This window comes from Sus scrofa, chromosome 2 (genome assembly GCF_054392235.1).
Source record: "Sus scrofa isolate SSC_HxYL_T2T_F1_AM1 chromosome 2, Sscrofa_HxYL_maternal_Yorkshire_Landrace_v2.0, whole genome shotgun sequence".
Lineage (NCBI taxonomy): Eukaryota > Metazoa > Chordata > Mammalia > Artiodactyla > Suidae > Sus > Sus scrofa.
In genome coordinates, this window is record NC_139384.1 from 11,083,275 (window position 1) to 11,106,489 (window position 23,215).

General features: G+C 40.8%; 1 protein-coding gene and 1 pseudogene across 3 annotated transcripts in view; one reads left to right on the forward strand and one right to left on the reverse strand.

The window, feature by feature from the left end:
* LOC146405093 (membrane-spanning 4-domains subfamily A member 12-like) overlaps positions 1-16,277 on the reverse strand; it is a 28,626-nt gene extending 12,349 nt beyond the window's left edge. Inside the window, exons 1-5 of one of the 3 annotated variants that reach the window (XM_085011005.1) lie at positions 16,133-16,274; positions 15,887-16,010; positions 10,277-10,371; positions 7,361-7,504; positions 4,976-5,032 (exon numbers count right to left, since the gene is read on the reverse strand). In XM_085011005.1, the coding sequence (XP_084867131.1) occupies positions 4,976-5,032; positions 7,361-7,504; positions 10,277-10,321 (246 nt within the window). In that variant the 5' untranslated portion in view covers positions 10,322-10,371; positions 15,887-16,010; positions 16,133-16,274. Of the gene's footprint in view, positions 1-4,975; positions 5,033-7,360; positions 7,505-10,276; positions 10,372-15,886 lie in introns of all 3 variants that reach the window. The other 2 variants (XM_085011004.1, XM_085011006.1) reach the window with 2 other exon arrangements.
* Positions 16,278-19,126: 2,849 nt separating this feature from the next.
* On the forward strand, positions 19,127-20,251 carry LOC100525630 (alcohol dehydrogenase class-3 pseudogene; annotated as a pseudogene).
* The last annotated feature ends 2,964 nt before the right edge of the window (positions 20,252-23,215 follow it).

Sequence of the window (23,215 nt, forward strand, 5' to 3'; positions counted from 1 at the left end):
TGGACCGAAGGGGAGTTGGATAAAATGTGGCTAGAGAAGTGGGTGGGGATAGATTATGAGGAATCTGGTTTCTATGCCAAGGACTTTTCCAGTTTTATCTTTATGGGTATGTAGGGCTACTCAGCTGAGAGTATCAGCTAGAAGGACTCTTCCTTAGCAAGAATCTAGGCTGTGGCATGCTCCAGAAAATGTATTCTTGTACTGGCCATTTATGAGGTCAGAGAGGCTTATGAACCAGAATCATCATGTATAGAAAGTTTTTGCTGTTGTTGTTCTTGTTGTTTTTTGCTTTTTAGGGCCACACCCATGGCATATGGAAGTTTCCAGGCTAGGGGTTAAATTGGAGCCACAGCCACAGCAATGCAATACCTAAGCCTCCTCTGCAAACTATACTGCAGCTCACAGCAACTGAACCCAAATCCTCATGGATCTTGGTCAGGTTCTTTACCTCTGAGCCATGATGGGAACTCCTTGGCAATGAATTCATAAATGTGACAGCAAAAGCATCAAAAGAGAAATAGAAAATTGAGCTTCAACAAAATTAAAGCTTCTATGCTTCGAAGGACACTCTTTCAAAAGTGAAAATACAATCCACAGAATGGGAAGATACTTGCAAATCAAATACCTGATTAGGACTTAACATATAGAAAATATAAAAACTCCTATAACTGAGTAATAAAAAGGCAAATAACCAATTGAAGTGGGCAAAAGGAGTTCCCGCCATGGTGCAGCAGAAATGAATCCACCTAGGGACCATGAGATTGCGGGTTCGATCCTTGACTTCACTCAGTGGGTTAAGGATCTGGCGTTGCCATGAGTTGTGGTGTAGGTCACAGACGCGGCTCGGATCTGGTGTTGCTGTGGCTGTGGCAACAGCTCCGATTAGACCCCTAGACTGGGAATCTCCATATGCTGCAGGTGCACCCTCAAAAGACAATAAATAAATAAATAAATAAATAAATAGGCAAAAGACTTGAACAGACATTTCTCTAAAGAATGTACACAAATGGCCAATGAGCACAGGAAAGATGATTGACGTCATTCATCATCAGAGACATGTATAGACATACTACAAAGAAACCCCACTTCAAATCCACTAGGATGGCTACAGTCAAAGGTCAGATAATAACAAGTGTTGGTGAGGATAAGGAGAAATAGGAGCCCTCATACACTGCAGGTGGGAATATAAAATGGCACAGTCGTTTTGGAAAAATGGTCTGTCATTCTTCAAAGGTTGAAGAGTTACCATATGATTCAGCAATTCTATGCCTAGTTATATACATCCCCCAAAGAATTGAAAATATATGTTTAAATAAAAAATTGTACACAAAGTTTAGCAGGTGGCTCATCAGGTTAAGGAGCTGGTGTTGTGACTGTAGCAGTCTGGGTTTGATACCTGGCCCAGGAATTTCTGCATGCCATGGACGTGATGGAAAAAAAATTATGCATAAATTATGCAGCATTATTCATAAAACTCAAAGACAGAATCAACCCAAATATCTATCAATGGATGAATGGATAAACAAAATGTAGTAAAGCTGGATAATGGAATATTATTTAGGCATAGAGAAGATGAAGTACTGATATATGCTATGATATGGATGACCCTTGAAAACATGATTCTAAATAAAATAAGTTGTTCATGAAAAATTACATATTATATGATTCCTTTCTTATGAAATGTCTAGAATAGGCACATCTATGGAGATAGAAAATAGATTAGTGGTTTCTCCAGGGCTGGGGAGAATGGGGGATTATGGTATGGAGGGTGATAGCTAAATAGTTGCTTTTTAAGATATTGAAATATTCCAATATTGACTGTGGTGATAGTTACAGATATTTTTGAATATACTAAATATCATTGCATTGTACACATAAAAAATCAAAATTGACTAAGAGAGTAAATATTTACTTAGGTGATTTAACATTTTTCTAGGTTAACATAAAAATAAACAGACATGTTTTCAGAAAAGAAAAGTTGCTGGTATCAAATATTTGCACACAGATAAGGGGGCCGTCTAATTTCTATTATTTTTAAAAAATAATTTCTAATTTTTTTTCCTTTTTAGGGCCATATCTGCAGTATATGGAGGTTCCAAGGCTAGGGGTCAAATCTGAACTGCAGCTCCTGGTCTACACCACAGCCACAGCAACTTGGGATCCGAGCCACATCTGCAACCTGCACCACAGCTCACGTCAACACCGGATCCTTAACACACAGAGCAGGGCCAGGGATAGAACCTGCATCCTCATGAATACCACTGAGCAACGATGGGAACTTCTGATTTCTAAAATGTTAATGCAGAAGACATATACCCTAAATTTATTTTCTGCTTTAATTTGAAAACATACAGATGAATAAAAGATAAATAACACTGTACTCTAGGACTTTCTTTTTTTTTTTGTCTTTTTGCCTTTTCTAGGGCCGCACCAGGCCAGGGGTCTAATCGGAGCTGTAGCCACCGGCCTTCACCCAAGCCACAGCAAGGCGGGATCCGAGCTTCGTCTGTGACCTACACCACAGCTCAAGGCAATGCAGGATCCTTAGCCCACTGAGCAAGGCCAGGGATTGAACCTGAAACCTCATGGTTCCTAGTCGGATTTGTTAGCACTGAGTCATGACAGGAACTCCCTCTAGGTCATGATTTTAAACCAAGGCATTTTCAACCTAAATAGTTTTCTTCTTGTCTTCTTCTTAGTCTTCCTATTGGAGTATGCTAGGGTATACTAGCGAGCATTTTCTCTTTTCTTCATTGCCACAGCATCTCTCCATTGGGGATCTTGACAATCTCATTGCATTAAATATCATCTTCATGTCTAATATTCCCAAGTCGGTCCTTAAGACCTTATTTAAATTCCTGACTCATCTTTTTTTTTCTTGCACCTCACACACACTATGAAGCCTGGTTGGCACTACCTTTAAATATACCCAGAACTCAAGCACTTCTTATTCCCTCCAGTTCATCCACCCCAGTCCAAACTACTACCACTTTTTACCTGACTAACAGTTAGGTAAAACTAACTGGACTCCCTGCTTCTCACCTTGTCCCTGCCTTCCAGGCAACTATCAGAGAATTTCAGTCAGAATGATCCTGTTAAAACACATACCTCATCATGTTACACCTCAAAATACTCCAATGTCTTTCTATTTTCCTCAGGGCAAAAATGGCTCAACAGGTCCTCCATGCTCTTGTTCTCCATCAAACACTGACCTCATCTCCTTTCCCTGAGTTACAGCCACACTGGCCTCCTTGCCAGAACATGCCAGGCATACTCTCACTTTATGGCTTTTGCAATGGCTGATCCCCTTGGTGGGAATGCTGTTCCCTCCAATCTACTCGGCTAATTTTCTCCCTCAAGCTTTGCTCAAATGCCATCTTCTCAACAAGATTTATTTGGATCATTTTGCTGAAACACACAGCCTCCCAGTGGTAGCCCTCTTAGATTTTTTTTTTTCATTGTAGCTGTCACCTTCTAACACTATACTGTTTATCTGTCATGTTTATGGGTTTTTTTTTTTTGGTTATGTTTATGGTTTTTATCTCTTTATTACAATATAATTTCCACAGAGGCAATACATCTTTGTTTACTGATGTATCCTAGAACAGAACACATACCCAGAACACCCCTAACACTCAAGAAACCTTTTTCAAATTGGATTATTGAAATTTAGGTACATTAGATACATTATGGTACTTAAGGATAATAAAATATTATGCTGCCAATAGAATAATTTTTCCAAAGCACATTTTCATGACTTGATAAATAATTATAATCAATTTCCTCTTGTGGAATTGAGCCACATGGGTTTGGAAAAATTCCTGGACAAGCATCCCTGGGGCAGATGAACCTTTGTGTTTCTGTGAAGAGTGAGGTCAAATGCTTCTAGAGAAGGAAAGAGAACGACCGTGCATGAGCAAAGGAGTTTACTTTGCTCCTTGGGGTAAGTGAGAAGAGGGCAAAGGGAGGAGAGAAAGCAGAGTGATATTGGGGGTTGGGGGGAGAATTACAAGAGGAGCCAGATCATGGCTAGACTTGGAAATTACAGTCACAACCCTTTCTCATCATTCCTCCAGTAAAACACCAAACATTTGCGGTAAGTTCTTGTGTAAATCAGTCAAGGACCCAAAGTGACCTACACCTCTTTTCTTGGATGTTATGAGAAAAACTGGGACAGTTATAAGCAAATATAGAAACTGAATGATGAGAACGTCAGTTCCAGGGATTTGCAAAATCACAAGGGGTCTTCATGGGCTTTGAGGTCAACTGTACTTATTTCTCCTGGGGAAAACAACATCAGATCACATCTGGGTCACATTTACATGCTGTTTATAACTGTCCTTTATGCTTATTTACCCATTTAATCCTCACAACAATCCTAGGAGGTAGGTCACTTTTTTTTTTTTTTTCAGATGAGGAGAGTGAAGCACGGGGTCAAGTTATCTCCCAAGTTCAGGCAGCCAATTTGACAATCCACCGCCAGACCTGTGATGCTAACCCACAGTAGAGGAGGCTCTACAGGAGAAAGTGACTATCCTTTGTTGGATGTATTTTAATGGCATCTGATCTGTTTTCTAATATTATTCTCTAGACCTGGGTTTGCTGAAGGCAATTCTCTTTTCAAACATCATTTTGTCTTATGCCCTTCCCACCGCTTTCACTTCCAGGTCAGAGCTGTGTTTGGTTTTATATATACCCCTCTACGTAGCTTGAAATGATCTATCCCTTCAAGACCCCCACATACGACACCTTACACAGCCCACTCCTCACACTGCACCCTCCTCAACACCAGTTCAAGAAAAGATGCCCTGGAGTGCATTCTTAGAAAACAAGTCTTTTTTTTTTTTTCCTATCCAAACATTTGGAAAAGTATTTCCCCCCCAGAAAAGTTGGCTCAGAATCAGTAATTTCTTCTCAGTTTGTGCCAGGCAATCCTTTTACATTTGGCATTTTTGCTCCAAACATTCCAACATACCTTATACCGTATGGGTTTCTTCTGGGCTCCCATGGTGACAGATCCTGAGATGATGAACTGGGGGGGGGGAGAGGGTAGAAACAGGCATTTGTAAACACCCTTTCCTGTTGATGGACCCCTAAACATACTTTTCCTAATGCCAGTAGCATCCTTGAGATTTAATGTATCATTGAATTTGAAGAAGGCAGTTTTACTACATGTTTCAGTTCTTTGGTGACCAGTAGAAGACTTTCTAAGAAATGGAGTTACTATTTATACTCATCTGTTATAAAGATAAAAAGATATTTTAAAGCCTCTGGTCATTAAAGAAACTTTTGTGTGGGTGATGGGGCTGAGGGATCTCACAAAGGTTTTATGACAAACAATGCTTCCTCGTAAAATGGATGCTTCACTTGTCTTGATTTTCATTTACTAAGCTCATGACCTTAATTATTAGAAAGCAACCTCTGGTGGCCAGTGGGGTGGCTCTCATTTGTGACAACAATTCCCCCGTCATGCCCTAGAAAAAAAGATCTCTTCAATAGAAAATAGTTTCAGAAAGCATCTGCTCTGAAGAGTTAGAGGTTGACTTCTACATATCATGTTCCAAGGACTGTTGTTTCTGGTATATCATGAATCCCCCCCCCCTTCAGTGGCATATCTTATACCTACTTTCCATCTGCTCACAGCACTAACAAAAGATGACTTAGGCTTTTACTCTGTAGAAGTGACTTATGCTTTCTAAATCTTGGTTTCCTCATTTGTCAAATTGGAATCAATAAGAGCTATCTCATGGGGTTGCTGTGGCAATTCTATAAAATGGACCAGAAACGTTTTTGGATGATGCCACATGCACAGTAGATATAAAACTAAATAATTACTATTTGTGGCTAATTTCTACTTCTCTTCTACATCTTGGGCCTAAGATCCTTTCTAGATGCCTTGTGTTGAGTGATTCACTATATCATTTCAGTTTAGAGCATTTCTCTTTATAAAATTTGGCCCTTTCCAGAAAGTTCTCAGTGTTGGCAAATGCCCTCCCTTTGAGGACTGGTGCTAAAGGAGAGCCTCTGAGGAAACATCTCTCATCCAGAGCACTTTTACCAGGCCCTCCTCAAGGTAAAATTACCCTAGACATGTGTTTCAGAGTCCTTTTCACAAAGTACAGGGCTGGGTACATTCAGATCCTCACTTCCAAAGCCCTGTTTTTGGTTGAAGAGTGCAAAAAAGTTGGTAAAGGGTTAATAAAATCCATTCTCCTCTAAGGAGACATCTGGCCTTGGGTCAACTTTCTAGCTCTGTTCAGTTGGAAAGTTGATATAATCGGAATATTCATTTGTGTTACTAGGCCACATCACTTGTGAATAAAATGACCCCTGATTGATAAATTGCTTCTGGACTGGTTGTAACTATGAGCTAAACATAGCTTATGGGAGGCCATAGCTTTGGGCTTCTCTGAGTACGGTGGCTTGTAATTAACTGGGCATGTCTCTGGTGGGGACCTTGGCCCCTATGTCTATGGAATTATTAAAACATCCTTTCTTACATCCACCTTTTTTTTTTTTTTTTTTGCTTTTTAGGGCCACATCCATTGCATATGGAAGTTCCCAGGCTAGGTGTCGAATTGGAGCTACAGCTGCTGGCCTACACCACAGCCACAGCAATACCTGATCCAAGCTATGTCTGTGACCTATACCACAGTTCATGGCAAAATGGGATCCTTAACCCACTGAGCAAGGTCAGGGATTGAACCCACATCGTAATGGATACTAGTCAGGTTCGTAACTCACTGAGCCACAGTAGGAACTCCCAAAAACATCCACTTTTGAAACCTGTTTAATTCCCCCTCTATTCCATGCCTCTTCCTTTCTCTTTCCTATGTGACCTCTCTAAAAATTACTACAAATCATTAAACTCAGGCCTTTGAATTTTCACTCTGCCAAAGAAAAGTCTCATAGTTATCCAAACAGCTACTTCCTTCATTATTCCTCAAGCATATTCTTTTAATATCTTTTATGCATGCATGCCCCATCCTCTTCCTTTATCAAACATGTAACAAAAATAAAAGGCTTTTCCTAAGTATATGCTCTCCACCCCCAACCCCATCCTACCCTCCATTTCGTTAAGGCTGTTTCCACAGGAAAATGAATTCTTTAGGTCAGAGATTGGGTCTTTTCTTTTTTTTTTTTTTTGGCCACACCCCAGCATGTGGAAATTCCTGTGCCAGGGTTTGAACCTGTGTCAGAGCAGCAACCTGAGCCGCTGCCGTGACAACACCAGGTCCTTAACTTGCTGTGCCACAGGAGAACTCCCAGAGACTGGATCTTTAGTTCATTGCTCAATCTCAATATAAGTCACTTGATACATGAGAAAAAAATGAAGTAAAATATACCATGGTTTACTCACAAACAGTGAGGACCAAAATATGTACCCGAGTATAACCAACACAGGTATAAAACCAGTATTTTGTATATTCTCCTCTTTGAGAAACAAACGATCACAGAGAATCCCCAGGGCACAGTGAATCAAGGCAAGAATTATCTGCACAGCCTGTGAGAAGAGAGAGCCATCATCATTACTTAAGTCAAGTTTATCACAGACAAATACAATTCGAGCGACTCAAACGTCATGGCATGTCCAGCTTACCCTGGTGTTTTTGGAGCAGTGATGAAAGAATTATGTGTCAGGGAGGAACCAAGGTGTATAAGGAAAAGGGGGCACAATGGGGTGGTGGGGGTCTCCATATGTAATTAAAAAGGGAGTATTTGTTTTTGTCTTAGAGGAATCTTCAGAGATCATTAATACATTTTTTTTTTTTTTTTTGCTTTTTAGGGCCGCACCCAAGGCATATGCAAGTTTCTAGGCTAGGGGTCGAATTGGAGCTACAGCTGCCAGGCTATGCCACAGCCACAGCAACATCAGATCTGAGCTGTGTCTGTGACATACACCATAGCTCAGGGCAACACTGTATCTTTAACTCACTGAGAGAGGCCAGGGATCAAACCTACAACCTCATGGATCCTAGTCGGGTTTGTTAACTGCTGAGCCACAAAGGAAACTCCAAAATTAGTATTTAATTTTCTAGTTGGTTCTAGTTAACTAAAAGCCAGAGCTCTATTTGTTTGGTTCAGGAAGACACACAAAAAGGAGACCTGTTGGCTCTGGGGATGTCTCAGGCTCTACCTTGACACCTGCCTCCTTCCTGGGGTTGGTTCTATGAGGCCACCTCCCTTGTTACTTTTGGGCCTGCCTCCTTTCTCTCATCCTCTCTTGTCTGGGATTTGGATGTGGGTTTCCCTTTGCTCTATCCACTCCCACACCCTGTGCTGACCTTTGTAACTACAGACTGGCACAGATCCCTAGGCTTTGTTCACGAGGAATGCTCTCTGATAACTCCTGTTTTTTTTGTTGTTGTTTTTTAGGGCTAAACACCCTCGGCATATGGAAGTTCTCAAGCTAGAGAGCTACAGCTGCTGGCCTACACCACAGCCACAGCAATGCCAGAACTACACCACAGCTCACGGCAACAATGGATCCTCAATCCACTGTGTGAGGCCAGGGATCGAACCCGCATCCACATGGATACTAGTTAGGTTCATTACCGCTGACCCACAATAGGAACTCCGACTCCTGGTTTTCTGTAACTCTCAGGAGCCTGGGCTTATTTTCCTGCTGGCGTACAGCCATATTCACACATTAGTGATGAGGTGCCTGCAGTCCCTGGAGCAGGTGGGGAAGGTCACTCTTTTGTTCTAGTCAGGCCTTCAACTGATGGGGTGAGGTCTACTCAAATTATGGAAGGTGAACAATCTTACTCAAAGTTCACTGATTTGTTAATCCCATCCCCCAAACACCCTCACAGAAACACCCAAAATATCTGAGCACCCTGTGGCCCACATTAGATTAACTACCATAGAAAGTCAAGAAGTGGTATCAGGTGATGATACTCCTCTCCCTTAAATATTACCTTGACCGGGAGTTCCTGTTGTGGCACAGTAGAAACGAATCCGACTAGTATCCACAGGGATGTGGGTTCATTCCCTGGCCCTCTCACTGGGTCAGGGATCTGCATTGCTGTGAGCTGCAATGTCGGTTGCAGACATGGCTCGGATCTGGTGTTGCTGTGGCTGTGGTACAGGCTGGCAACTACAGCTCTGATTCGACCCTCTAGCCTGGGGACTTCCATACGCTGCAAGTGCAGCCCTAAAAAAAAAAAAAAAAAAAAAAAAAAGACTACCTTGACCCTAAGGCAACACACAATCATGCATTAATTGGTGAAATCTTCCTGCCATGTGGCAGGTGACAATTTGGGCTTTGATCAGATGGACTTGTCCATTGATGCCACATGCTTCAGTTTCAGCTATGAATCCACTGACTTACCCTGAGTTCAGTGAAGGACCCAGGAGAATTTAGTGGGAGGAGGAACTAATAGAACATAATAAACCTTTATTCTCTTAAGGTAATGGGTCTTACTGGTAGGTCAGGGGGCGGCCACTGGCAGGACTACACCTTCTCGCACATTGCCATCAGCACCCTCCTGGCCAGATAATGAGATCAGGAACAAGCAATCCAGGCCTAAAACACCGTGGTGATGAGGGGTGGGGTAGAGAAACCGCCAGCCCCCAACTCTGCTCTATATGAGGCTTTGCTGCATTAAGGTGTGCCCTGCATTCTGCAAGTGGGCCAAGTAGGTACCAATCAGCTGAAGATAATCATAGACTTGATATGTTGGGCATTTTCCTAGTGCAAATTTTAATCTTGCATCAAAATGTGCTTCAAGCCCCTATAAACACTGGTGGCTAATACCAAAGGATGTAGCATTCTAAGGTTGAGGAGAGGTGAGAGGGAGAACGTTGGTACAGATTATGACCTCTGTGAGCTGAATATATGGGGAGCATGCTGAAAGCTCGGTTTTATCAAATGACCACAGGCTACAGAGGTCCACTGTCTGTAGCCCCTTCTGGCTTGGGGCCCATTCCTGGACCACCACATTTATGATCTATAAGCTTACGTCAAACTGTTTACCAAAAAAGGCAGAAAAATGGACCTTCTCATTGCTTAGGAGATTTATAAGCAATCTCAGAGTATATTTGCTAGAACACTAGGTAGGTTGTGATGACACTGAACTATTCAGAAATGGTTTGTGGATCCATGATTTGTGTCCAATGAGCTCCAGCCTGATTAGCACCACCTCAGAACACTTTTGTCAACTTTCCTTCCTTAGGGGGTGCTCACTGTAGATGTGGTCAATGTCTCTTTCCTTTTATGTTAGGAAGATGCAACATTTGTCATTTATTAACCCAAGTAGCCCTCAGTCCTTACCCCTAATGCTCTGGCCTCCTTTCTTAAAGGATATCTTCTTGCCATTTTGATTAAGATATGGTATAGAAATTACAGAGAATAAATGGACTCCTTTTCTGTAGAGAAATATAGAGAAAAAAATAATACTAATTACTTTTGAGATAAGCCATTTAATACTGCAGCCTGTGGCTTTCTACTACTTTCCTTGAGAGAAGATTTTTGCATCCATTCCCTGATGTTATTCTCTGCTACACGGCTAATGACTTCCTGTTAAAAATTACCAAGAGGTACTTCCTGGATTTGACCCTTCCATCATAGTCTCTAAATGACACTGAGTGAATAACTTGATGTAGGTGCCCCACTCTTCTTATTTTTAACTTTTCCAGGAATTACCTGCTCCCCTAAATGTCCGTGTTCACTCAGGTGTGAGTTTCTGATTTCCTTGTTTGGTCTTCACAAGAATGTCTCTCAATCTACCCACAGTGGATTGGACAAGATGTGGGCATGTGGCTTTAACGGAGCCAATCATAATTCCCTTCCCAGGAAATTTTACAGGCATGCCTTGGAGATACTGCAGGTTCTTTACAGAGCCCCCACAATAACAAGATTATCGCAATAACGCGAAATGAATTTTTTGGTTTCCCAGTGCATTTATGATTATGCTATACCATAGTCTATTGTATGCAATAGCACAGTCTAAAAAGTGCATACACTTTAATTAAAAAGTACTTTAGGAGTTCCCATCGTGGCGCCGTGGTTAACGAATCCGACTAGGAACCATGAGGTTGCGGGTTCGGTCCCTGCCCTTGCTCAGTGGGTTAATGATCTGGTGTTGCCGTGAGCTGTGGTGTAGGTTGCAGACGCGGCTCGGATCCCGCGTTGCTGTGGCTCTGGCATAGGCCTGTGGCTACAGCTCCGATTAGACCCCTAGCCTGGGAACCTCCATATGCCGCGGGAGTGGCCCAAGAAATAGCAAAAAAAAAAAAAGACAAAAAAAAAAAAGTACTTTATTGCTAAAAATGCTAACCATCATCTAAGACTTAATCATTTTGAAGCCAATCATAATCATTTTGCAATAGTTCCATCAAAGATCACCAATCACAGAACACTATAACACATACAGCACTAATGAAAAGTCTGAAATATTGCAAGAATTACCAAAATGTGACATAGAGGCATGAAGTGAGCAACTGCTGCTGGAAAAATGGCACCAATAGATTTGTTCTATGTAGGATTGCCAAAAACCTTTAATTTATTAAAAAAAAAAACCCAAAAAACCCCAAAACTCTGAAGTATTGTGAAGTGAAAATAAAGTGAAGCGCACAGTATTTAACCCTAAGACATTACAGTACCAATCTGCGCTTATCTCTTAAACAAGAAGAAACAGCATTGCCGTATTCCGCTTTATGGAAAGAAGAGTGGAGGAAGAGCCAGGGTAAAGAGATGACAGGGGAGTACTCCCTAAAAGTTCTGGTCATCCTCATTTCTCTGATTCTAGTTGCTTTTTTAGGCCTGCCTATGAGACACACCTGCATCTTTAAAATAAATTCCTCTTTATTTTGTTAAAGTTAGTGTAAGAGGTTATACATCAAGTGAGAATTTTCACAGTGTTCCAGAATAATGGCTGACTCTTAAAGCTTGGGACAGAAGGCAGTATTTTGCATCTTAAGCTTATAAGATTGCCAGAGGTTGTGGCTAATAGCCTTCTCCAGGGGCTTACTTGGTAGGTGATTGTTCAGAGAAGTGGCTATGGTCACATAATTATTGCCCCAAAAGGGTAATTATTCTTTACCCTTTGCCTGTTAGAGTTACACACCTTCACAGGTTACCTTGTCATTTGAGCTGTCCCCCTTCACTCCACAGAAGGAGAATTCATCTCTACTCCCTGATATTGGTCTTGACCCTGTAACATGCTTTGACTGATCCACATGAGGGACATGACACATGCTACATCTGTAGATAATCCTGCATATTATGATGAAAGTTTAACAGGGTGTTCACATGTTTCCAGTTATTCTAATTAACCAGATCAATATATTGCAATGGTGGAACAAAGGAGTAAGTACGCAACGATCGCCAGGTGAAACTGAAAGCCTTATTCATGTGAGATGAAAGGAACGTAAAAAGTCTTGTGATGGAACTGAGGGTCAGTCTACAAAAACTCAATTTGATGACCAATGCTTGGGTATGCGTACTTTTGTACTGCAGAGCTGGGTCCCAAGACTCTACCAACAATTCATGGATCTGACAATCCTTATACTGTAAACTTGCTTAGCCTGAGGAATGTCATATTTCCTTTGGGTCTGATAAGATTATTTGCAACTCTAGTATGTTTAAAAATAGTATTTAAAACTGTTAAAACTACTGTTACCCTTGGAAATATAAAGAGAAGGGAAGCTAGAATTTACTGAGTGCTTACTCTGCCAAGTACTCTCCTAAGTTCTGTGCACATAATAATTTATACGGACAACTCGATAATCCTAGGAGACAGGTATTCTGAAATGGCTAAATTCCTAGAAACATACCACCTACCAAAACTGAATCATGAAGAAATAGAAAATCTTAACAGATAAGTAATGAGCAAGGATATTGCATAAGAAATTAAAAACCTCCCAACAAAAAAGTCCAGGACCAGACAGCCTCACTGGTGAATTCTACTAAAGAGGGGAATACTAATTCCTTGTAAATTCTTCAGAAAAAAATTGAAGAGGAGGGAACACTTCCAAATGCATTCTATGAGGCCATTATTACACTGTTTTAAGAGCCAGACAGGGACAGTACAACAAAAGAAAATTTTGACAAAATGTTAGCACATACAATTCAATAACACATTAAAAGAATCATACACCATGATCAAGTAGGATTTATCTCTAGGACGCAAGAATAGTACAACATATGCAAATCAATAAATGTGACACATCACATTAATAAAGTGAAGGACAAAAAATCATCTTAAATGATACAGAAAAAACTTCTGACAACATCCTTTCATGATGATAACTCTCAACAAATCAGGTGTAGAAAGAATGCTTCTCAATGCAATAAAGCCCATATATGACAAATACACAGCAAACATCATACTCAATAGTGGAAAGCTGAACACTTTTAGGTCAGGCATAAGATATGGGTGCCTATTCTTGTCACTTCCATTTAGCATAATATTGGAAGCCCTAATCAGAGTAATTAGGCAAGAAAAAGAAAGGAAAGACATTCAAATAGGAAGGAAGATGTGAAATCATGTCTGTTGGTAAATGATACGCTCTTACATACAGAAACCCCTAAAGAAACTGTTAGAAATGACAAATGAATTGCAGGATTCAAAATTAATGTACAAAAATTAATTTTGTTTCTATATACTAACAATGAACTATCTGAAAAAGAAATAAAACCATCTCATTTACAATAGCATCCAAAAATACTTAAGAATAAATTTAATCAAGAAAGTGAAAGATCTGTGCACTGAAAATTACCAGACATTGATGAAAGAAATTTAAGGCACAAATAAGTGAAAAGATATCCTGTGTTCATGGATTGGAAGAATTAATATTCTTATAATTTCCTTAATAACCAAAGCCATCTATAGATTCAATGCAATTCCTATCAAAATTCCAATGACATTTTTCACAGAAACAGAAAAAAAAATCCTAAAATTTGTATGGAATGATAAAAATCTCTGAATACCTAAGGCAACATTAAACAAGAAGAGCTGGGAGCATCATACTTCCTGATATCAAACTATATTACAAAGTTATAGCAATTAAAACATTATGGAATTGGCATAAAAACAGATACATAGATTGATGGGACAGATCAGGGTGCTGAGAAATAAACCCATGCATATATGGTCAACAGAATTCAACAAAGGCACCAAGAATAGGCACTGAGGGGGGATAATCTCTTCAATATATGGTTTTGGGGAAACTGGATATTCACGTTAAATAATGAAATTGAACCCTTATCTTACACCACAGACAAAAATAAAAACGGATTAAAGATGTAAACATAAGACCTGAAATCACAAAACTCCTGGAAGAAATCCTAGGGGATATGCTCCTCTCCTTTACCTTTCCTCCCTCAAGGCCAAGCCAACCCAAACAAATCAACCAACCAAGCAAAACAGAGAAGCCAAAAGTCAAAATCTATTGCTGTATCGAGGGGTAGGTAAGTACAGAGCTATAAGAGGGTGACAGAGTTAAGAGATCAGTAGCTGAGCTGACATGGGCTTCATTTTTTATTTTTATTTTATTTTATTTATTTATTTTTGCTTTTTAGGGCTGCACCTGTGGCACATGCAAGTTTCCAGGCTAGGGGTCAAATGCCAGCCTACACCACAGCCACAGCAACACGGGATCTGAGCTATGTCTATGAGCTACACCACAACTCACGCCAATGCCAGATCCTTAACCCACTGAGTGGGGCCAGGGATCAAACCCTCATCCTCATAGATACTAATTGGGTTGGTAACCACTGAGCCACAATGGGAACGCCAGCTTCATGTTTTTACTTGGACTATTGCAAAGGCCTCTAGTTTGGTCTTCTTTCCTCTGATGTCTCATTATTCCTTTCCTTGCCCGTTCAGTCTATCCATGCACCACCCCCCACCACCCTCCTCCACCCATTTTCATCTCAGCAGCAACCTTTCAATTTGATATCGCTTCGGGGGCTCCCCACTGCCTTCAAAATAGTGTCCAAACATATGACAGCCTTTCACGATGTGCCCTCTGGTTTCTTTTGCAGCTTAATTTCTCAAGCCACACTCCAGCTATTTCTGATCAATTTTAGTTCCTCCATATTTTTTGGTATGTTTGTGTCAACTCATCTTTTAATTATAACTTTAAGCACTCCTTATGGCACATTTCTGGAGCTCAATGGTTGCTGAATATCTGTATAAACACAAATTTCTACATGTTCCTGGAACTGCAAACATAATTGAACTGGCTTTCATTTCATGGCATTTGAGGAGACAGGTCTTAGTATAGGGGCTCATGCCATTCATGAGATTAAAAATTAAAGAGAAAATCATTTAAAAAGTTTTTGTCTTTTTCTGGGGGGGAGGGCACACACATGGGATATGGACATTCCCAGGCTAGGGGCTGAATCAGAGCTGCAGCTGCTGGCCTTCACCACAGCCACAGCAACTTGGGTCCAAGCTGTATCTCCACCCTACACCACAGCTCGTGGCAATGCTGGAACCTTAACCCACTGAGCGAGGCCAGGGATCAAACCTGTGTCCTCATGGATGCTAGTCAGATTCGTTAACCACTGAGCCACGACGGGAACTCCTAAAAAGTTTTTATTATGTGGTAGTTGTGCAGCAAGTGTAACCGTGATTATCTTATTATTACTACTGTCCTAAAGAGCAAGCTGAAACTTGGATGGTATATTTGGAATGGAATGACTTAAGTCTAAGCTATGAGAATATACAAAATTCCCTTTAGGGACCCTGGAGACTCACCTTAAGGTGATAAATAGCTGAAACCCAGACTCAAGAGGCTCTCATATGAAGATTTGAGCATTGGGATGAAAAAAGGAAACAAACAGTGGTTTCAAACTGAACCGAAGTTGGGGGCTGCCTTAGTTTATAACAGTGCTACAACTCAAGAGGTGAACTCTCTCCTGATGTTTACTTACTTGAAATGATGGAAGATTCTCCCAGGTGAAGTTTGGTAAATCACCTAGCCTCCTGAATGGTGCTGAAATGCGTAGGATGAGCATGGATCTTCTGGACTCAACTATGGTTACCAGTAAACCATTCCTAGCAACAATGGGACAGTCAAGACGAGGGAGTCCCAGGGTGCCAGGGCCTGGCAACCTCTGATCTCAGCGTGACCAGGTCTGAGTCCAAATGGCAACCCAGCCAAGGCTCCCTACACTCACGTCATGCCCTGAGCACAGGGCCAGAGGGGTGTGATCCCGCGAGAGGCACCCTCAGCTCAAGGCCTCCCAGCCCGGGTAACCGGGTGGGAGCTGCTTCCTCGGTTGTGCCCCTCATTGCCTCTCGCGCGGTTCCAACGCTGCGGTTGTGGCCAAGAGCGCGGCTGCTGGCGGCGCTGCACGAGGAGCCCCGCGCGGACACCCGCCGTGCCGGAGGATCTCGTAGCTTCGCTGAGCCTTTCCGGTCTGTGTCAGCGTCTTACTCTCTCCTTGGACCTGGGCACGCACAGGGGAAGAGGTTGTGCCTGACACCACCCACCGGCTGCTAACTCTGCAGAGACACCCCTTTGAAGAAGCATCATTGTGGAAGCTCCCTGCCACTAAGAATCTTCTGCATGATGTGGTGGGTACCACGCTGGGAAGCATAGTTAATTTCTTTGGTCTTCAGTATACTCTGTGAAGTGGAGGTAATGCCTGCTCAGGTACCAATTCACAGGTGCATGCTACAGAACTCTGAAAACCAAAGTTGTTATACAAATGTAATCTACCACTATGATTAGTTACTATTCTTTTCTTTTATCCTGATTAAGTGAAAACCATGAGTCACATATTTAGAATCCTGACAGTTATTTTTATGAGGGCAGAGATGTTGTCTGACTCAACCTCTCTGTGATGGGGATTTATCCCTTCCTATCCACCAGCCCCTGCCTCCGGCAATCAGCTATTACCAGTGAATAGCACTGTCTGTCAAGTAGTCAAAATGAATGAATGAATGAATGAAATAATGAATGAGAGAACCATAGATATCGTTTAAAGACTCTTTTTACACCCTGACCCTACTGAAAAAGTCATAGGAGGACTATTAGAAACAGGTATGAGTTAGGGTTTGTGCTTTGCTAACTAAGAGGTATTTATAGGGTACCTACATGTGTACCTACATGTGTTGACATGGCTCTTGGTACTGGGATTACAACAGTGAAGAAAATAAATGAAAATCCCTGACCTCAGTTGAACTTGCATTCTAGAGCAAGCGGATGGATGATAAATAAGATCTGTAAGTGAAATAGGTAGTATGTAACCTAAGAAAAATGCTGAGGTGGACAATAAAATAAGAGTAGGGAGTGTGAGGTTGACTTTTTAACAGATGCTGGTAGGGAAGGCCTCATTGCAAATGTGGTATTTGAGCAAAAACCTAAAGGAGGTACTGGTTGGAGCATTTCAGATATCTGAGAAAAAAGGCGCATGGAAGAGTTAATGCAAATACAGCTTCCAGGTCTTCTGAGGTCAAAGAGGGGGTCTGGGAGTGGTACAACTGACAAGAACTTTTCAGAATAACCAGAAAATATAAATCCACTGAAGGTCTTTGCCCTTAAAGACTTAAAAGCATAAGAAGGCTAGAAAGAGATGGTAAAAATCTGACACGATGAGTAATGCTGAGGGATGTAATGATGGAGTAGGTGGTCTTCTTGGGCTGGGGAGACTTGCAGTACATTTTGCAGTAAAGGAAAGATTTAGGAATAAACCAGTGTAGATTCTGATATTTCCACATGGGAGGGGCTTGCAGAGATAGTCTGGTACAAAAATACTGGAGGGGGACAGGTGTTGGAATGCCCAGAGGGGAGTCATCCTGAAGCTTTTTTTTCTTACCAAACACACTGATTCACAATCAGAATGTGATCCACTGAGATGTATATCCAGAAAAACCTTCTCCAGAATCTATAATCTAGTGGGAAACAGCCTTAGACTTTGCACATTCTTAGATGTCCTGGGGTGGCTTCAGAAGAGAGAGAGTTGGCTATGTATAGATTCTTTTGAGGTGGGATAGTATCCTTAATGCATAATTTTCCAAGGAAAGAAATGACAGAAATAAAGCATGTAGGTAAAGTCATTCCCTAGTACACAGTTAATGCCCAATAAATAATATGTAAAAATGCATTTTTATTATTAAACTGAGAAAGTAGCTGTGTAAGACTTGCAAGTTCAGATTCTGAAAAAATAATGACAGCACAGCAATCTAATGTGGAACATACAACTACCTCCCACTTCTTGATATCATCTCTTGGTTTTACTTACTCTTTTTTACACCCTGACCCTTATAACTAAAAAGTTATAAGACTGCAACTATCTGTATTGGCAGGAGTCTGAGGAACATGTGTGGGGAGGGGATTCTAACTTCACCCCCATCTTGTCTCTGATAGTTAAGTGCCAAGACAAGGTCTCTACCACTTTGGGGCCCCAGAATTCCCACTGATATCAGGATGCTCAATTCTGATGCTGCATCATCCTGTGCCATCTCTGGCTTACAAACCACATATACCACAAAACTCTTCAGCAGGTCCCTGCTCTTTCGTGCACGTCTTAATGCCACCATGGAGATGGTGTCCTCTGGAACCTCCTAGAGAATGTCATCAGGACATATTGTTGTAGGTAATAGATTCATCCCAAGGTCCCTATTTCTCTGGATCTTCAGACTCCTTTTTCTAACATATGTAAAGGAAGTTCTAATGTGTTTGATGTCATTAACTGCAAGCCAGGCTCCAGCTAGTAATGAACAGACTAATAAGTCATTGCCAGGTGCTTGAGCTAGCACATTAAATTCTAACTTGTGGATAAGTGTACCTTTGCCAATACCTTTATATTTCTGGAATGTCCCTATACCCTTGCCAACATGTATGTATGCAGTCTAAAGGAAACTTTAACTTAGTGAAAACTATAACCGAAACCTGCATGGAATGTTATGCATTAGGGAATTTGAGATTAACTCCTTTTAAGGTTGGGAGAATCCAAAGATGTCCACTAATAATGTTATTGTTGAACTACTATTAGCTACTAATGTCACTGAACTGCTGTGATAAAAGAATAATAATAACTGAAAAAGAAAAGAATAATAAATGAGGTTTACTTTGAAAAGTCAATGCTATCTACCAAAAAAGAAAACCACTAGAACTGAGAAAATAATCTAGTTTTTCAGATCCAAAATCAACCTAGAGGCAGTCCGAGGACATGGTGTATCAGGTCATCAAGTGCAGGGCTATGGGTGTCTGGGAGGCTGGAAAGCCTCTCTCTATAGAGGAGATAGAGGTGGCATCCCCAAAGGCTCATGAAGTTCGAATTAAGATTATTGCTACTGCAGTTTGCCACACTGATGCCCACACCCTGAGTGGGGCTGATCCTGAAGGGAGTTTTCCAGTGATCTTGGGACATGAAGGTGATAGAATTGTGGAAAGTGTTGGTGAAGGAGTTACTAAGCTAAAGGCAGGTGATTCTGTCATCCCACTTTACATCTCACAGTGTGGAGAATGCAAATTTTGTCTAAATCATAAAACAAACCTTTGCCAGAAAATAAGAGTCACTCAAGGGAAAGGTTTAATGCCAGATGGCACTAGCAGATTTACTTGTAAAGGAAAGACAATTTTACATTACATGGGAACCAGCACCTTTTCTGAATGCACAGTGTGGCTGATAAATCTGTGACTAAAATTGATCCTTTGGCCCCTGTGGATAAAGTGTGCCTCTGGGTTGTGGCATTTCAACTGGTTATGGTGCTGCTGTGAACACTGCCAAGGTGGAGCCTGGCTCTACTTGTGCTGTCTGTGGCCTGGGAGGAGTTGGATTGGCAGTTATCATGGGCCGTAAGGTAGTTGGTGTATCCTGGATCATTGGTGTGGACATCAATAAAGATAAATCCGGAGGACAAGGAGTTTGGAGCTTTTGAATATATTAACCCCAGGGCTTCAGTAAACCTATCCAGGAAGTGCTTGTTGAGATGACTGATTCGGGAGTGGACTATTCCTGTGAGTGTATTGGTAAAGTGAAAGTCATGAGAGCAGCGCTGGAGGTCTGCCACAAAGGCTGGGACGTTAGCGTGGTGGTTGGAGTAGCTGCTTCAGGTGAAGAAATCGCCACTCGTCCATTCCAGCTGGTCACAGGCTGCACATGGAAAGGCACTACGTTTGGAGGATGGAAGAGTGTAGAAAGCATCCCAAAGCTGGTGTAGAATACATGTCCAAAAAAATAAAGGTTGATGAATTTGTGACTCACAATCTGCCTTTTGACCAAATAAACGAAGCCTTTCAACTGATGCATGCAGGAAAAAGCATCTGAACAGTTGTAAAGCTTTAAATTCAAAAAAGAAAAATTCATTCATCCTTGCACCTAGGTCTTGTGATCTCTTTCAAGTTCACAGCTCCCTTAGACCTTCATTAACCTACTCTAGGGAATAATGTTTTCTGGATAAATCACAGGTCTCTAACCAAGGACAAGGCTAGTACTGTCATAAATTTGTTTTCTGGACTCTTCTTCACATAAGTCATTACTAGCTCATTAAGGAATATTTTTTAACATAATAAAAGGAATTTCTGCATAACCCCCCCCAAAAAAAACCACAAAATCAACCTAGAAAAACCATATCATTTTTCAATACTGGTTGTAGCCAACTACAAAATGTAATTAAGAATGAGGCCATGTTCATAATAGTAAAAACTGAAAGTATCCGGAGGTTAATTTTACCAAATATTTATGGAGAAAACTTTAAAACTCCAATAACAGATGATTAAGAAGATCTGAATGAATGGAGAGACAGTCCATGCTCCTGCATGGGGCCACTCCATATTACACAGACGTCAATTCTTCCAAAATTAATACATTACTTTGATGACAAATTTCAGTTGGATTTCTTGAGAAGCTTGATAAATGAACTCTATCATTTATATAAGGAATATAATTTCATGAATACTAAGTTAACCTTTAAAAGAGAAATAATGAAGGGTGGCCTTGCTCTGTGTGTTATTAAAATGTTTATGTGGGAACTTACATAACTAAGATAATGACAGAAATGAATGGCAAGAGATGACTTGTATAGTCCATCTTGTTGGGAAAAACACCTTACTAAATAGAGATAAATGAACCTGGATCATTACCTGTCAACATGTATTAGGTGGATTCTAGCTGGAATCTACTTAATGGGATGGGAGATCTAAATGTAAAAGGTAAAACTCTAAAGTTGATGGAAATGTAGGAGAATATCTGACCTCTACAGGTATGGAAGGACTTCTGAAAAAAATTTTAAAATATTAACCATATGGAAAATAATTGATGAATTCAATTCCATTAAAATACAGGGAAAACCTAAAAGGTTAACAATCAAAGAAGGAAATGGTCAAAATTATTGGTAATCAGAGAAATTCAAATTGAAAAGTAATGAGATACAACACTTAAGATCTATTTGGCTGTCAAAACTAGTAAAGTTGGATAGTTCTGCTGAAAAGGATATGGAGTTTGGGGTTGCTCATGCTTTGCTTGATGGACGTATATACTATAGCAACCTTTTTAGAAGAGCTGTGGTACCACAGGTAAATTAAATATATATAAATGATTTAATCCACTCTTCTAAAGAGAATTTTCCACAAGAGAGGTATGTATGAGAATACACTGTAGAGTGATTCTAGGAGGTAGGGAGTTGGAGGCTACAAGAGTGTTGATCCTGCAGAGGGTGAATCTGTAAAGGTGCATTTTAGGGAGAAGTCTGCAACATTCAGACCAAATAGTTTAGATCTACTATTGGCAGCACAGATGGATTTTAAAATATAGTGCTTAGTAACAAGAGAATGGTACACATCTGTGCACAAGCACATGTGCCCATGTACACACGTGTGCACATACACACACTATACCATCCACAGGATTTACATATATACACACAAAAGAATGCTATGCATTTTAAAAATACTTATAAACAAGAGAAATATACATTAAAGAGCAGGGAGTGTTTCCTCAGGGGAGACGATTGAGAGTAGAGTGTAGAGATAAAAGAAAATAATAAAAAGAGGGTAGGAAATTAACAGATATAGTGAGATAATTACAGTAAAATGTTTAATAAGGTTCGTATTGTGATAAAACTATATGGCACCATTATCGTGGTTAGACGTCAGGCATAAAGGATGCCATGACTCTTTGGGAGCTGGACCTTCTGAGAAACTGAGGGCTACACTGTTGTTAAGAGGTAGCTGGTGTTAACCAGAGAGTATTAGCTTATGCAGTCTCAACCTGATGAAGATATGGTGACTGAAACATGCTCCTTCCCTCATGGCAAGCTATGCCTCTTTCAACATGTTCACCCGAGAGAAATGAACTCAGAAATATGTACTTAGAATACAACATGTTTAGCACTATTATGGACCCATTTAGGCTATGGGGATGCTTATACTTTATGTTGATTTTACTCAATAATGAATTAATAATTTCCGTATGTCATGCTTTAAAATATCCCATCAATATTATGCCCCTTCCCCACCTCCCTCTTATTATTATGCGTACTTTGGAGAACTTGTTCCTGTCCCTGGGGCTTTTTTCTTTTCCTTTCTTTCTTTTTTTCTCCCATGTGAAAGTAGAGCATATTGTATTACCCCATAGTTGCATTGCGATGGTTCCTTTGAGTTGGAAGAACCTTGCTTTTTACAGCATTTCTAGGGACTGCTGGCCCTAAGTTCTCACTCTGACCCGGTGTTGGTAGCAACCATGGTGTGTGAGCCATCAAAGCTTTGACAACGTTGACACTTTCTTTCCAGACTGAAGAAAGTCTTTTTAAGATTCTGTGGCTAAATCATGTTCCCCCCCGACAACCCAGTCTATTTGGTTGTGCATGTGTGTGACACCTGGGCTCACAAGTGGATCTTTGAATTCTGAAAAAATAAAATAGACACTCAGGACTGTTCCCTCTCCAGCACAACCCCCATGAGGGAAATGAATCATTGTTCCCCATACTGATTTTCACAACCATGAAACAAGAGAAACACTACTCTTGAGGCTTTCTTCCTCTTGGGAGATCAGTGTATCTCTAAGCTTTGAACCTCCTAAATCATAATTTAAGCACAAATTCTCCACAACTTGGATTTGCAACATGTAAAATACAGGTCTGTTAATTGATTCTTTGCCTTAAGGGATATTAGTACTGCCTTGGGGTTTTTGGAAGACATGTGGCAGGACAGAACTGGTCCCTAATATAGGGTACATTAGTCTAAGAACACTGAGATGAGGGAGTTCCCGTCATGGCTCAGTGGTTAACGAATCCGACTAGGAACCATGAGG